The 16,985-nt window shown below is 41.1% G+C and overlaps 1 protein-coding gene across 1 annotated transcript in view; it reads left to right on the top strand.

Moving 5' to 3' along the window:
* The window catches only part of LOC140240715 (procollagen galactosyltransferase 2-like), a 45,933-nt gene extending 30,147 nt beyond the window's left edge, over positions 1-15,786 (top strand). The window contains exons 5-10 of the mRNA XM_072320479.1: positions 8,551-8,670; positions 10,885-11,074; positions 12,704-12,836; positions 13,268-13,395; positions 14,382-14,585; positions 15,081-15,786. Of these exons, the coding sequence (XP_072176580.1) occupies positions 8,551-8,670; positions 10,885-11,074; positions 12,704-12,836; positions 13,268-13,395; positions 14,382-14,585; positions 15,081-15,441 (1,136 nt within the window). The 3' untranslated portion in view covers positions 15,442-15,786. The remainder of the gene's footprint in view (positions 1-8,550; positions 8,671-10,884; positions 11,075-12,703; positions 12,837-13,267; positions 13,396-14,381; positions 14,586-15,080) is intronic.
* Positions 15,787-16,985: the final 1,199 nt, after the last annotated feature.

The raw sequence follows: 16,985 nt of genomic DNA, 5'->3' as shown, positions 1-16,985 counted from the left end.
AACAAAGCTTTAAACATGTGAGATCCACAGAGGTAGGGCACTCTGTGGGTATAATGAAGCATAGCCCATTGGAAGACAGAGAAATGTCATTTGGACTAGGACCGCCCAAGGAACTGATTGGCCCAGTGAATAGTACTATGGTGTCCATTTGTGGCGAGGCTTGCCCCACATTACTCGACACGGGATCTCAGGTCACGACGATATCCTCAGATTTTGTCCAGGCCCACCCAGTCTTGAGGAAACGGGAAATCTACCACGCCAGTGTCACTGTCCAAGGAGCAGGAGGGCAAGATGTTCCTTACGTGGGAATCATTGATATCGATGTCACTATACCAGAGCTAGACATAGAGCTTGTGTCCATCCCAGCGTTGGTGGTTCCAAGTAGGGTTGGTGAGGACAAAATGCCCTGCCTATTAGGAACCAATGTTCTGCGTGCTTCTAGGGAAGAACTCCACAGGAGGCATGGCAGGTGTTTCATGACAAAGATTCAGGACTCCCCAGCGTGGTTTCTGACCTGCAGGACATTGAATCAGGATGGTTTGGACCTGGCGGACAGGGATGGTACCATGGGGATCCTGCGCTATGTAGGGAGGAAGCCAATGACGATACCTCCTGGACATCAGCGCTTGATTTCAACAAAGGCCCCGAAGATTGTTGGAGACCGGACCTTGGTTGGGATTGTTGAAGAGTATGCCCCGCACCACAATCTTACGGTGGAGACTAGTTTGTGCCTGGTACAGAATCAGAAGCTCATCGTTGCTGTAGTGAATCAAACTGAGGAGACGGTCTTATTGCCAAGAAATGCCCCGATTGCAAAGCTTGGAGTTGCAACTTTGGTTGACGGAGCTAGTTTGGATTGCTACAAGCAGTGCAATATAGTTGCTGAAGAGATCGATGGTGCCACAAAGCCTGATGACGCTGGTCCGATCCCAGGACTACAGCTACCAAACACAGAAATTTCCGGAATGCAGAGGGAAATCTTGGAGAAGCTACTCCTGGAAAACAAAGATGTCTTCTCTACAGGACCACACGACTTTGGCCACACACACACAATCGCTCATGAAATACCACTCATTGACACAACCCCATTTCGCATGCCGTATCGAAGAATTCCCCCCACAGACTATGAGGAAGTGAAAGACCACTTGCAAGAGCTACAGGAAGCTGGAGTGATTCGACCTAGTAAAAGTCCGTTTGCATCACCGATTGTCATTGTCCGCAAAAAGGATGGACAAATCCGGATGTGCGTTGACTACAGGAAGCTGAACTCGCGCACGGTACGTGATGCATACCCCATCCCAAGAATCGAGGAGTCACTTGATGCACTGGGAAAAGCAAAGTTCTTCTCTAGTCTAGACCTTATGTCAGGCTATCTTCAGGTAGAAATGAAAGAGGCAGATCAAGCCAAAACTGCCTTCACAACACCTCTCGGACTCTTTGAGTACACACGGATGCCTTTCGGGCTCATGAATGCGCCGGCGACCTTCCAACGCCTCATGAACACTGTCTTTGGAGATTTGAATTTGTCAGAGGTCATCATCTACCTTGACGACATAATAGTCTTCAGTGAGACGATTGAAGAACACATTGCAAGACTTCATCGTGTCTTCTCCCGACTTCGTGACCATGGTCTCAAGTTGAAGCCAAGCAAATGTCATTTGCTTGTTGAAGAAGTGAAGTATCTAGGTCATGTTGTCTCCAAGGATGGCATCAAGACAGACCCGGAGAAGATCGAGGTGGTGAAGACTTGGCCCGTGCCCAAAACCACAAAGGATGTGCGCAGCTTCCTGGGATTCACAGGGTACTATCGGCGCTTCATTGAAAAGTATGCAGGTGTAGCCAAACCACTGTTTGAGATGCTGGGAGGGAAGCCGGGCTCTAGGAAGGCAAAACCCAAGCCCTTTGACTGGACAGCGGATTGTCAGAGTGCATTTGAAGAGCTGAAGCTTCGACTCACATCTGCTCCAATCTTGGCCTACCCAGATTTCACTAAAGCCTTCATCCTGCAAACAGATGCCTCGCTAGATGGATTTGGCGCTGTTCTTGCCCAGGAACAGGAAGGCAAGGAAAGGGTGATTGCCTTCGCAAGCAGGAGCCTCCAACAGGGTGAGCGCCACTATCCAGCACACAAGCTGGAGTTCAAGGCACTACACTGGGCCGCGACGGTGAAATTCCGGGACTATGTGTACGGACAACAGGTGGTTGCCATAACTGACAACAATCCACTCACATACGTCTTGAAGTCAGCCAAACTTGACGCACATGGACAGCGGTGGGTGAATGACCTGGCTCAGTGTAATTTGGAAATTGTCTATCGCCCGGGCAAGGCAAATGACAACGCAGACAGCTTGTCAAGAATCCCGAGCGACGAGGTCAAGCTGATGCTCGATCAGGTATCAAGGGAGCACCATCCAGTTCAGCTGAATTCAGCGCAGGTAAATGACAAGACCCATGATCAAGATGAGCAAGTAGTCCAAGAGACAGGAGGGTCTCCAACCGCTTCTCCTGATGAACTAAGGGAGGCTCAAGCTATGGATGAGACAATCGCAAGAGTCAAGGAGTGGCTGGACAAGGGTCACAAACCAACCAGACGTCAAGCTGGTAAGGAAGCCAACCACGTGCGAAAGCTTCTGGGTAGATGGAATCGGCTGGTCACGATCCAGGGGGTATTGCACTACAGGCTTGGGAACAGTGACAAGGATGCTTCCGTTCCTGTTATTCCAAGGCGCTTGAGGAACAAGGCCCTTTGGAATGCACACGACCGGATGGCGCACCTGGGTTATGAGCGTACGTTACACCTTGTCAGAAGTCGCTGCTACTGGGTTGGTATGGCTTCAGATGTAAAGAGGCACCTACACCGATGCAAGAGATGCACCCTGAGGAAGATCGCTGAACCACAAGGAAAGACTCCCCTCACCAGCATTCGCACCTCTCGACCAATGGAGCTTGTCTGTCTAGACTTTTTGAGCCTAGAAACATCTGGGGGAGGTATCGAAAACATACTTGTCTTGACTGATCACTTCACTCGCCATGCACAAGCCTTTCCGACTCGTGATCAAACCGCCTTGACTGTTGCTCAAACCCTCTGGAGGAAATATATCACCCATTATGGCATCCCAGAGAGGATCCATTCTGATCAGGGAAAGTGCTTTGAGGCTGCAGTCATCCATGAGCTATGTGGTTTGCTTGGAATGACCAAGAGCAGGACGACACCCTACCATCCACAGGGAAATGGCATGACTGAGCGGTTTAACAGCACGCTCCTCAACATGCTGGGAACATTGCAGCCATCCCTAAAGTCCAACTGGAAGGAGCATGTAGAGACACTCACTCATGCATACAACTGCACGAAACATGCTTCAACTGGTTTCTCCCCATTTCATCTGTTATTTGGTAGGGAACCGAGGATACCCATAGACTTGTTACTTAACGAGGGGGAAAGGGACCAACATGTGGATGAAGCTGACTATGTGGCACACCTGCGGAGATCCTTGGAAGAGGCTCACAACCTCGCAGAGGCAAACGCGAAGGAGGCAAGAGCAAAACAAAAGGCGCACCATGACATAAGAACTAGGCCCACTTCATTCTCAGCCGGGGATGTTGTCCTGGTGGCAAGAAAAGGCCAACGGGGGCGTCACAAGATAGGTGACAGGTGGGAGGAGACCCCTTATGTCGTGATCAGCAAGATTGCTGATTCACCAGTCTATGTTGTCAGGCAACATGAAACAAACAAGGAGCGCACTCTCCACCAGGATATGCTCATCCACTGCACATTCTACCCCAGTGATGGTGACGAGTACTATGTCGAAGAGAGAAGAGACAGTGATGCTGACGACGAGACGAGCTCTACCTCATCCGACGCATGTTCTGCCACCCAATCCTCATAGTCCTGTCCTTTTATATACATACACATTGATAAACTGAAGGTCTTTGCTCCGTTTCTACCTTAACATATTCCTATATTGCCAGGGACGGCAATTATTTAGCCGGTGGTGAATGTGAGAGGACAATATTAACAACTGATTTATTAGTATTGATTAACTATGTACGTGTATCAAGATATATCTCTATGTTGAATTCAGACATTACCCAAATTGCTCTACTATGTTTCTATGCAGTGTTGTATTCTGTACCCTTACACTGCAGCACATTTACCCACACTGTAATATATACTGGGGCATAGGCAGGAAGCAATAAAAGAGTCAAGGCAGGAAGGGGGAACAATAAACCCCCCATCACACAGGATTGACTTGTGTATTTATGGCATTAGGCCTGGATACTCACAGGTGAAACAAAGACCAGCTAGTCCCCTTCATCTAATTTAAGTGTTCATTGACCTACATGGGGTCCGAAGTGAAACAAAGACTAGCTTGCCCCCTCATCTGAGCAGTCATTCCACGCCACATACTCACTAAGAGAAGCAGCCTGTCTTAAAACTCTCCACCTGCCTCGATTGTGGGAGACATGCAGCTTTCTACCAGAGAACTGTAAGTTTTGTACAATTACCATCTCTAAACTTTACTCACTTTATGTGCCACAAGACATTTATATGTTATGAATATATCTTTAGTATTGGCAAAGAATTTTATCAATGCGAGAGTTGTTTTCTAAGATATTCTCAGTTCCAAGGACTTGAATCGTGAGTAGTAATTGTCACAAGTGTATGATACTTTACACTCCATTGGTATATACAGAATATTATACAGAGTGCCTCCTGTACATACTTGTAGTTGCTCTCCTGTACATTATTTGATAATCACTGAGTAGAGTATTTGGGGGAATATATCTCCTTAATATAGTAGTCGCCAGTAGCAGGTATAGCGTAGAATATCAATTAAGTCACTTGTGTTCTGTATCTATTTCCTTGTATATTCACCAACTCTGTATTATATTAGGCGCATGGATTAATCTTAGCTGCGTATGATACACCCTGTAGTGTATTATTAGTGCTGTGTAATAGTAATGCAGAGGAGAAATATGCAGTCGTCTATCATATCGATCACACATTTTTTATACTGTAACATAATAATATAGTAGTTGTTCCCAAGAGTCACAAAGATGTCATTCGTTTTCTTTTATAGCATATCCTTGTAAATAGACTTCCAAGTCACGTGGATACTGCCTGTCTGGATGTATATCCACTAAAGGTAATTTGTTGAAATTTTATCCCACTTGCTTCACTGTAAATATAATGTGTGTTTTAATATTTCACATGTCAAGATATAATCGTCGTAACTTTTCTAGCTAAATGTACAAAAAAAAAAGGGGGGGGGGCCTCACAACGTTTTAGTGAGATATGTTTAGTAGTTATAATGTTTTGACGTTTGCAATTGCATTGTATTCATCCGATGCACAGTCGTTTCCGGAGATTAATTCAACCAGAGGACAATTCTTATATTGATGTGCTGTATTTCACCTTAATTAGTTTGTTAATTGTATTCACAGGAATGAATTCATTCCTCCCTCCACATTCTATGTAAATATATCATGTACAGCAGCATTATGCTTGGTTTTCAAGCGATGCATTTCATTGAAAACGTTGTAATTCAGTATTGAGATTTGCTCAGTAATGAGTCTTTTATCATCATGTCATTCATATATTATTTTCCTTATACTCTTTTCACCTGGTATAGGACATCTACATGTACTCTCAGTGACGTGCACGCAGTGGTGCTGTGTTGGTTTTCTTTGTTTTATGTTAATTAATTTGTCGGTGGAAACATCGTAAATGTGTGAATAAACAAGTCCACCCTTTTCTTTGTAAATTAAACGAAAGTCATTGTTTTGTGTCTTCCTTTACACCTTCTCTTCAAGCGTTTGAACCAGGCGTAAGGTAAATTTTGTGAATGTTTGGTGTTATGCTTGTAAGCCATTGAGTGGACACATTTGGTCCGTCACATGTGTTATTTTAATGTATTTCTTTGTTTTGGCTACCACTGAAACAGCTCAAAATACATAAAGTTAGTCTGTTTGACAAAACAAAGTCTTATCAAGTACTTTGTAGGCTATAAGGTGATGATGACACACCCACAATCAAGGATAACTGCCTGGATCTATGTATTCATCTTATGAAGAACTGATCAAAACTGCAAGATTTATTTAAAAAAACCCTAAAGGGCATGATTTTCTAAAAGTGTCCCTTTGAGAAGCTTTATAATCCTTGAAAGTGTAATTTCTCATATGATGTAGGGGCAAATATCATAAAAAACACATTTTTGATGTTTAAAAGTCAAATAAGAAATATGACATCCACTATAGGGCTCACACCTGTAAATAAAATGGACTGTCCCAGACCCCTTCACAAATTCGTACCAAAGATACCAAAATAAATGAAGAAAAAAATTAATTAAAAATCAATGATGTAGTTTGGCAAAAAACTGAAAAGCTGTAGATATTGAGTATGAATTCCTCTACAAACTGCATTTTGGTTGGAAGATGAAAGCTTTTTTGATGGAATTTGAGGGGACTATATTTCATTGGGTACGTGTACGGAAAATAGGTGATTTTTTGAGTGACAAGAACTCGTAGTCTGGCTTTGCGGACCCCTGGACAGAATTAGAGCAGAACAACCCACCCTGGCAATCTGATGGATGAAAGGTAATATCTCACTTATTCAGGTTAGTGAAGATGAAACACCTCATTTCTCCCAGCTATTTTACAGAATTTTTTGAAATTTGAATTTTAACACACGTCTCTATGGGGAATTATTTACCCGTGTGAGCCCTCCACTGTCCTTACTTTGTGATGGAGATTACTGATCCATTTTTGGGATCAAATAATGACACCATGCTTACAAAAATTGCGACTCTTTCACCTTTTAATGACTTTACAACATTAGAAATTGCAAACTTTTAATCTTTGACAGTGACATTAAGACATTTGGAAGTACGACTGCATCGACTTTATTGCCTGTGTCTGGAAAGTGGCAGAAATTTGCAATAGCTGCCTTTAAGGCTTTCCATCTGTGCAGAACATTCCAGTCTCAGTGATTTGTTTAGCCTGGCTGGCTTCCTTCCCTAATGAAGTCCCTCCCAGTGGCTGGCTGGCTGTCTGACCCAGCCAGTGGACAACCTTCAGGCCTGTACTCCTGGCAGCAGAAGCTATGACCTCATGCTGTCCTCACTGCCTGCATTGCCCTCATTAAAGGGTCAGCAACACCTAGGACACGTTTGAAAGAAATGAATCAGAAAATACATGTATTCTATTGAAACAATATTATACACACACATACACAATGCACACAATGGATGAAACAGTGTATATTTCCTAAGTATTTTTCAGTGTTGTGAATGCATAGTAGCACTGACACAAATTCCAATTCCAATGTCACAGTGTTACATTTGTAGTTTGTCAAATTGAGAGACTTCAACCTTTCTGAAACACAAAATTATCTAAAAATGATTTTACTTTAAATATTAGAATAGCGGACCTGAAACCCTTCTGTGATTTCTGTACAATCACATGGTAAAAGTTTAGGGGCCTACATGAATATCAAATATCATGATGGCTTCTGACCAATTGACTGAAAATCAAGTTATTCTAGTTATATGAGTGTGTTGCATACTAAACATTTTTCTTCAGAAGGAGATGAAGTAATGCCCTACTCAGTATTTTGTCTCAAATAGAGTGTTTTACATGGTACCTAGGGCTGACCTAGGAATTAGAATGAACTGTTACAGTATTTACCATGCAGACACTCGCTGTTTCTGTGTTCCCTTCTGAGTGAATTCCCAGACGTCACTCTATGGAGATTGTTAGATTTGGTCAGGATTGGGAGACAATCCATGACACTGGATGCAGCAATTTTTTATCAAATTCTAGGTTTCCTTGCCAAAGAGGTGAAATGACTCAAAATCAAATTATGAGAGAGAGTAAGAGAGAAGGATAGGAGAGTGTGAGATGATTGGGAGAAAAGATTTGTGCGTTCAAGTAAGAAGGAACCTGTCTAAAACTTCTTATGAGATGCTTGTATTTCAGGCTTGTGTATTAGGCAGTTAAAATTTTCATGAAATCTGCTTCTCTCAAGTGTAGGAATCAGCCAAAAGTTTAACACAATTCAAAACATCATTCTATCACTAAAATCAGCAGCTAAGTAAGTAGTGTAGTGTTGCTGTTTTCATATTGTGTGGTTAGTTGTTGTTTCAATACTGGACACTGCAAACCCAGGGTGGCACCTGCCAAATCAAATTTGAAACACTAGTCTGAGTTGCAATCATTTTCCCCAAACATCACTCAGCCAAAATTACTGGTATGTGCTGAATGGCAAAAGCTAATATGCTTCAGTTCCTAACCCTTTGCATATTGTTGTTGTTGTTGTGATTGTGTTTTTTTTTTTCATCATCATTGTTAAAGGCACTCTGCAATGTGTTTGATTACCATATCATGCATGCTTTACAATTACTGAAGACATGTTACTTTCAAAATTAAGCAAACATGATATTATATTTGCTTACATGCCCAATTAGACATGTTTGAAAAAAAAAAAATAGATAAGGAGGAAATATAGCAACCTGCAGATTATAAACACTTATTTGTGATCTATTTCCTCAGGTGTACCTTTTCACATCTTGAACACGGATCATTTTGGTGCCATGCTGGTCCCTCCTGAGACCCACCACCCCCTGAAAGAAGAACTGGAACAGATGGTACACACCAGACTTGAAACTATGTGTAAGTTGAAAGATGAGTCATACCATTTATAGATAGGTACAGCATGTTTCACAAGTATATCAAGTTGCTTCTTCTGTATGAGGCACTGTTCAGACCCAAAAGAAGTTGTCAGATGATCACTGAAAGAGCAAAGAGGAGATCTATATGTGAGTCACAAGGCTATTTCACAATGTTTGCGTATTTGACAAGGTTCACACGCTGTTCCTACACTTTAAGTTTAGGACGAAAACTTAACTCTCGATGATTAGCTTGTAGTTTAGCACCGTGTGGATGCACTCGAAAGTTAACAATCTTAAAGTTTAGTCGAGACATCTTAGAGACATCTTCGAGTTTAGGCCCTCTCCATGAGCCACAGGGGGTCCCCACTCGTAGTTTCCCTCCGTGTGGACACAATAATCAACAAGCTTGTGAGTTAGCGTGAATCTCACGTCTCGTTCGCTGCGCTATTTTGTATGGGCATAAGGTCATCTAGCAAAGACTGAGCACTTCCATTGTAATCATCAAGTGGGGCTCGCTCGTAAGTTGTAACTCAAAGTTCAGGTGCACGTGTGAACCCGTGTCGTGAATTCACGAGTGGAGCTAATCATTGACAGTTAAGTTTTAGACCTAAACTTCAAGTTTGGCAACTGCGTGTGAACGTAACTATTGATTTTCTGGCAGGATAACAAGCTGGATAGACAGACAGCATTCTTCCATAAATCATTGCAAGATGGAGGTTTGGAAAAAAAGAATGAACAATCGAAACCCTATCAAGAAATCTTGGATCATATGTATCATTCTCCAACAGACAAAATATTCTTTGAAGTTAATCCATATATTTGAGGCCTTTTATGAGTAATTAAGTTCCAAACATTACCATGCATGATATTTGTAACCCAACATGCAGTGAAGTTATTATCCTTTGCAATGCTAAGATCTGAATGTACAATAATTTCTGGCAAGCTGTGAGTAGGATTAGGGAAGCAGAATGTAATTAATGGTACATAGATTTGGGTTTGCACTGGGCATAAAAAGTTCAAAGACACTGAATCTGTGTAAAGTTATACATAGCTTGCTAGCAATGGGCTTATTGTTGATGCTGAAAAAAAATGGCTGCCACAAGGGGATGCTGTTCTGGGTAGGCTAACTTCTTGGTTAAGCGAGACTAGCCAAAGTACTTTATCTAACCCACCTATTACATGTATGATGACTTCTGTTATCATACTACCAAATATTAAATCCTATGATTTGCAATGGTATGTCATGAATGTTTAAATCCCCGAGTTCTATTTTAAGCCCTTTGGATAGATCCTTTGGTATGTTTCCTCCCACACCAGCATCTGTAGAATGTTTTAATGACCTTGAGGGGGAAGAAAATTATATTTGAAACAGAGGGGTTTTTCTTTTTAGTTGTGCTGGGGGTTCCAGAGGCATTATATTTGTTATATGTTTCATATGTTAAAGGGAAGGTAAACCCCAAGAGCAATGTGGATTGAGTGAAAGCAGCAACATTAGTAGAACACATCAGTGAAAGTTTGAGGAAAATCGGACAATCGATGCAAAAGTTATGAATTTTTAAAGTTTTGGTGTTGGAACCGCTGGATGAGGAGACTACTAGAGGATATGACGTATGAGTGGACAACAATACAAAGAAAATATAAAGGAAATTCAACAAAAATTCACTTTTCTAGAATTATGAAAGAGCAATGGACCAACCGCTTTCAGAAAGCAGAGGGAATAATTGCTACCCTTAACATATGTCAATATGAAGTTGATGAAATTTGTAAATTTCATGAAAAATGGATTTTTGTGGTATTTTCTTTATATTTTCTTGGTATTGTTGTCCACTCATACGTCATAACCTCTAGTAGTCTCCTCATCCAGCGGTTCCAACACCAAAACTTTAAAAATTCATAACTTTTGCATCGATAGTCCGATTTTCTTCAAACATTCACTGATGTGTTCTACTAATGTTGCTGCTTTCACTCAATCCACATTGCTCTTGGGGTTTATCTTCCCTTTAACGTACATGGGAATATTCACAGTCATCCACTTTCACCTCTGAATCTGTCTTTGCCCGATAAATAAAAGAAAAAAGAGAGTCTTGAGTGAGTGAAATGCATAGGAAATTACATTGTTGAAGTTCCTTACATTATAGATGTAAGTGCAACAAATGTGCTCAAGTGAATACCGTAAGAGTTAATCTGTATTCATTTTTTCTTCTTGTCATTGTAGTGGAAGATGATAGTCCCATGGCAGTATCCAAGTACATCACTCTTCCACTGGAGAGGGCGCCAGACAAGATGGGATTCGATCAGATCTACATGATAAACCTGGAGCGTCGGATTGAGAGAAGGAAGAGAATGATGGCCTCGCTGGCGCTGCTCAGGATCGAGGCAAAGATCTGGAAAGCTGTGGATGGCAAGTAAGCTGAAGCTTAGACCATCAGAATAGTGCAGCTCTTTCTTGGTTTTGTTTTTGTTTTTGTTTTTGTTTGTTTGTGTGTGTGTGTGTGTGTGTGTGTGTGTTTGTGTTCATTCGTGTCTTCAGTCAGTATGTTCTCACATAATTTTGGTGAGAAATCAAAGCTTGAAAATATAACTACTTGTCAATGGACCAAATTTTCAAACAAAAGCTGAGTATGTGATTTGATGAACTTGGAACAAATACTCAAACTCCCAAATTCAGACATTGTTATGTTAAGTAGTCCAAAGCAGACAAGGCATATTAGATGAAAACAAGAGATTATTAAGCACAGGGGTGAAGATATGAGGTATGAGATTTCTTCAATTTGTCTGCCCTCTGTACAAACAAAATTTGTAAGATTGCAACTGCTGATCCACATTTTCTGAAACCTGTTTGAAAAAGGAACTGGTGGAAATCGGACATGTTGTCTGCTGTTACTGCTATTGCTGGCAATCAGGGATATCCTGGTGGTCAAGGGTGTCAGTGCCAAGAAAGCAGTAGATGGCAGGTTGGATACCTGCTGGTTCCTTCTCTTTGTTTTTTTTTTTGACATGTTTGTGAAAATGTGGATCAGCAGTTGCCATCTGACAAATTTCATTTGCAGACCTACAGAGGACAGACAAATTGAAGAAAACTCATACCTCATATCTTCACCCCTCTTCTTAATAATCTCTTACTTTCATATGTGATTCCTGTTAACCCATCAAGTCCTGGAGAATTTGCTACAGAATTTACCATGTTGTGATCATTAAGTTGGCAACTCTGAATTTCCCGGCATATCTTATGTTAGAGTAAGATTAGATAGGTGATGGATATGTTTTTATTCATTAAACCTGCATAAAATAAAAAAGAATGTATGAACATTTCCACTTCAAGAAACAAAGAGTGCCTAAGTCAAGATGTATAGATGAGAGCACAGCTGTCGCACACAGAAAAAGTCTGTGCACTTATGGAGGCCGGTCTGCCATTACTTAAAGAGATATAAAATACTTGGATGCCCTATTTGTCTGTACAGTATTTCATGCATTCGTAGGCTTTACTTCAGTGTCCATTTTTGTCATTTTTGAGTGAGTAAAAGATACCATCACTTCCATAGTGTGCTGTATAAACTCCAGATCTGGTGTGCATAGAATTGATAGTGAAGGCCAAAAATAGGGCAATAATTATTGCTTTATACACCATGCTTATTCTTTGTGTCTCAACTGGCATATGGCAGACAATTAGAGCATCGATAGACAAATAGATGGACAGATAAATAGATGGATTTGATAGATAGACAGTAAGATGGATAGATTGATTGATGAATTCAAATATGATAGAGATACATGAATTTGTTAGCAGATAAGTTCACAGACAAATGGATTAAGGCTGTATTATGACAACAAGAATGAAATCTGCTCTGAAGAATTTTGTCTTAGAGTGAAAGGGATGCATCAAATGAGGGAAAATTAATACAAGAAATAACTAGAAATGAACTTCCTCCTTTTAAGAAACATTTTGTGCTTTGTGTTCTGTATTGATATGGCTTTTCTTATCTCGAACTTTTCTCAATTTTTCTGTGTGTTTGTGTGTCTTCCATTCTCCACAGAAATCTTTCACCAGACATGCTGAGAGAGATGGGTATTGACATGTTGCCAGGATACGCTGACCCCTACTGGGGTCGGGTGCTGACCAAAGGAGAGATTGGCTGCTTTCTCAGCCACTACTACATCTGGCAAGATGTGAGTTACAATCACCTTCTGATCTCCTGGCTTGTCATTAGTAGACGGGTGACCAAAATCAGAATGACATGAGCATAAAGTGCTCTCATCTTGTTTCCATGGTAGATGTGGAGTTTGAGTGTATATTCTGTGTATGAGTATGTCAGTTTTTTTTTTTTGTATATCATCTGTGTATGAGTATGTCATTTTCATCCTAGTTTCAGGATGGCGATAGCTCCTATCATGGGAATAATGACAAAAAAAACACTTATAAAAACAGCTTATTGACAGGGCTGCTCTCTCATTTGTACCAAGCTACTCCAAGCTGACATTGCTAAAGGCAGAGTATCAAACTTTGGCACAGGTTCTACAATCTAAAAATCCAAAGTTTTACAAGTTCAAACCATATTTTTTCATTGTATCGATTGGTCTTTGTTATTTTTGATCCACAGATGGTGGCCAGGAACTTGTCACGAGTCATTGTGTTTGAGGACGATATCCGCTTTGGAGGGCGTTTCCGACCCCGAATGGCTAGCATCATGGCCGAGGTAGCAGCCCGCAAACTTGAGTGGGATCTCATGTGAGTCTTCTCTCATAATGCAATCTCTCTATTTATATCACTCTATTCAATGTCTCTCAATTTACTGTAAAAGTGGATATTTTCATGCGAATAATTTTTCGCGCTTGGCCGGGCAGGAAGAGTTTCACGTGTTTTTAATTCTGTGGAATCAAGACATCACGCACAGGAACATATGGCAAGCAAAAATATTCGCGTGCTTTTATTTTCGCACTAGTTTCTGGTCGCACGAAATGCGTGAAAATTTCAACACCGCGAAAATTGCCACTTTTACAGTACTCTCTCTTGATTCATTCTATCTCAGTTCAATCTCTCGTACGTCATGTATAAACGTGTTAATACAGATGTATATGCCCTAGTTTATATTGTAATGAAATGAGTTTAGAGCACTGGAAGTTGGTGTCTCTGGTACATCTGATAGGACATAGGGGGTGTGCGGTGACGGCGACCCCATGGCCATAAGAGTTTCAGTGGGGGATCACAGGTCGCACGTTGGTATACTCTCACTCGGGTAGTAGGAGCAAGCAGTGGTGAGCTGACGCTCGACGGAGGTGGATGTGTCCGCGGTGTCTTTCCTTGTTTGGTAGCATATTGTACACAAAAGTCTTGCATACGCTGTGTGTATCGGCTGTTCGTGTGCCGAGTACAGTTGTGCATCGTGTCAGGTGATGAGCCCTGACAGGTAGCTGGATTGGCGAGTACACTAATAAATGTTCTCCTTCGCACGCACTTTGAGTGTCTCCTCGGTGAATAAATGATGTTGACTCAGGGTGATGTCATGTAATTGTTGTGAGTCTTGGTGAAGTGTCCAAGAACATACCCAAAAAAAGATCCCACACAGTAACTGGAGAAATCTAGTTGCTTTACAATATGTACTGTGAGTACATGTATTTTCTTTTCAGAGAGCAGAATCTTTTGAGTATGAGGAGGAATGTTTTGTTTTTTGTTTTCTCCTACCTATTCTCTCATCTTTTCCTCTCTATCTCTAGATATGTTGGCCGCAAAATCCTTCACATGAAGGAAGAAGAGTACCTACCAGGGTCCAGCCAGCTGGTCAAGCCTAGCTACTCCTACTGGACACTGAGCTATATGCTGTCACTTGAGGGCGCCAAAAAGCTCCTTGCTCAGAAGCCACTTGGCAAAATGGTGCCAGTGGACGAGTACCTGCCCATCATGTTTGACAAGCATCCAGAGTGAGTGGAAACAGACACATAAAATTGCCATTAGAATGAGATGGAGAAGTCAAATTGCAGCTGCCATTATTCTATATTTGTCAAATGTGAAAGCAGATTATTGTTCAATGCCATGTGAGTCTAGTGAAGTGATTGCTAATTATTCGTACAGGTCCAGTAATTAGATAAATGTTAACAAAAGTAGTGACATTCAGTGATGACACACTGACCTTTGATAATCATGTTAACCATGTCAAAGCTAGTCAGGACTACTGTGATTATAACATCTTAGCTGTGTCTCTTCTCACTATTTCCTCAGCCTTTTGAAAAAGAATTGCGTTTTGTTTCATATATGGGATGAATTCTTTAGACAAACTACTCAAATGCAGCGCATTCAACCCATTGCAACATATTTACTGACTTCTTGAAATCTGGATGGAGTACAAGATGTCATTATTTCTGAATGAAAGTCTCTTCAAGTCTTCTACATTTGTTCAAATCATCATTATCTTTCAGGGAGGAATGGGCAGCCCAGTTTGAGCCAAGAGATCTGAGGGCTTTCTCAGTGGATCCTCTCTTAGTGGCACCCACCCACTACACCGGGGAGGAGAACTACATCAGTGACACAGAGACCTCCAGTATCTGGGAGGAGCTGGAGAAGGGCAAGAAAGATGCGGGGAAGCCGTCGGCACGGCGACAGAACGAGACCAGCTCAGGGGAAGAGACGGGTGAGACCATGGTGCCTGCTGCCAAGGGGAAGAATACATCACAGGACCAGAGGAAGGACACACCCTCCACTGTCAACCAGATCAAACAAGAGGGAGAGAGCAGTGTGAGGGAGTCTGGTCAGAAGCATTCCGTCCGGGAAGAATTATGACAGCCGCCAGGGAGCAGCCATCTTGTGTTCACCACCAGCACTGAAGAAAACCCCACCGTTAAACTTGATTTTGTTGTCCATCAATCTCATCCAGATGAGCAAATTCACTGAAGTATCCTATCTAAGCTCATCAATGCAAGTAGATGTGCACTGTCTTTTGATACGAGATAAAATCCTGCCCACCTTACTCTAGTTGCATCCCAGAATATCCAGCAGAAGACATGTTTACCGAAAGGAAGACTGCTGTGATTTCTTTACTTGTGCTTGGTATCAATTTTTGATGTTAGATGTTCATCCTCAATCGACAATTTGTTTGTTTGTTTGTTTGTTTTTTCCTCTATCTCTGGTTTGGTAACATTCAGCCTGGATTTGATATCATGTACTACTGAACATAGAAACTGCCAAGTGTGAGGTTTGCCACAAGCAGTAAGTTGTAGAGACCACAGAGCATTGCATATTGCAAGATCTGTTCTTTCTTTTTATATCAAACTGCCAACTTAAATTCTTTTGTAAAAATCATGAGGGAGAACTTGCATTGGCAGACAGCAGTGATCACATTTTTTTTTTTTTAAATCTGAGTCAAAGATAATCCTTGTACTGCAGATCTAAACAAATTTCCTCATGTCAGTGAAGTATGGTTTGCTTTACTATGACTCTGGGTAAATGTAGGTGAGAAACACAAATCAAACAAATGTTCGTTCTCACTCGATTTCATTGTGAACCACCTGAAAACAAATGCTTGATAAGTATGTACTTGATAAGTCCTAATACACTTTAATACTCAATACTCTGTGAGGAAGGAGTAAAGACTATGCAGTGCTTGCTAGTTTGTAGTATTGTTTCTCCTTACCCATCATCCCCTTGGTAGTACAATTGTAGTTTTGCATTTTGAGTATTATGTATAATATCATACTTGTATTAGCATTGTCATTATTTCTTATCAACTCTTTTGAAAGTAACACATCCCTGGATGCTTTTTACACAGGTTGCATCATTGAATAAATTTATACTGTATTTATTTTTAGATGTAAATATCTGTACGATTTAGATTCTTTGAATTTGTACCACAAATGTAGTGGACTTTGTAGAATGCAGGGTTTGTTTGTTTTCTAAAGCAAACATGTGATAAGGACTAATGTTATGATGGATGTTTTGTATGTTTGATTAATCATAAACCCTGCATCACAAAACCTACAAAATGTCTTACGAATTGATTTCTCAGTGCGCCGGAAAAAATGCATTTTAGGGTAGTAAGGCTGATTTGGGGTGTGAGTTTTTTGCTGCTGTAGTAAACTTCTTTTAGCTGAATTTGGAATTTTGAACCATGAAGTAAACTGCAAGCAGTCTTCTTATTACAGACCATTTCCCCCCCCCCCCCCCCCCCTGTTTCAGGTTAGATTTCTCTGTTTTTCACCCATGCTGATCCTACTACTGTAAACATGTTGTGCTTGAAAATTCACAGAAGCTTTAAAAAGAATCAGCAGTACCTTTTATACTAAACATGAATAGAAAGTTGTTCTAATTCATTAAATTCTTCCATCGTG

The sequence above is a fragment of the Diadema setosum genome, chromosome 17 (genome assembly GCF_964275005.1).
Source record: "Diadema setosum chromosome 17, eeDiaSeto1, whole genome shotgun sequence".
In the NCBI taxonomy this organism is placed as follows: domain Eukaryota; kingdom Metazoa; phylum Echinodermata; class Echinoidea; order Diadematoida; family Diadematidae; genus Diadema; species Diadema setosum.
This window is presented reverse-complemented; position numbering and strand designations above follow the sequence as displayed.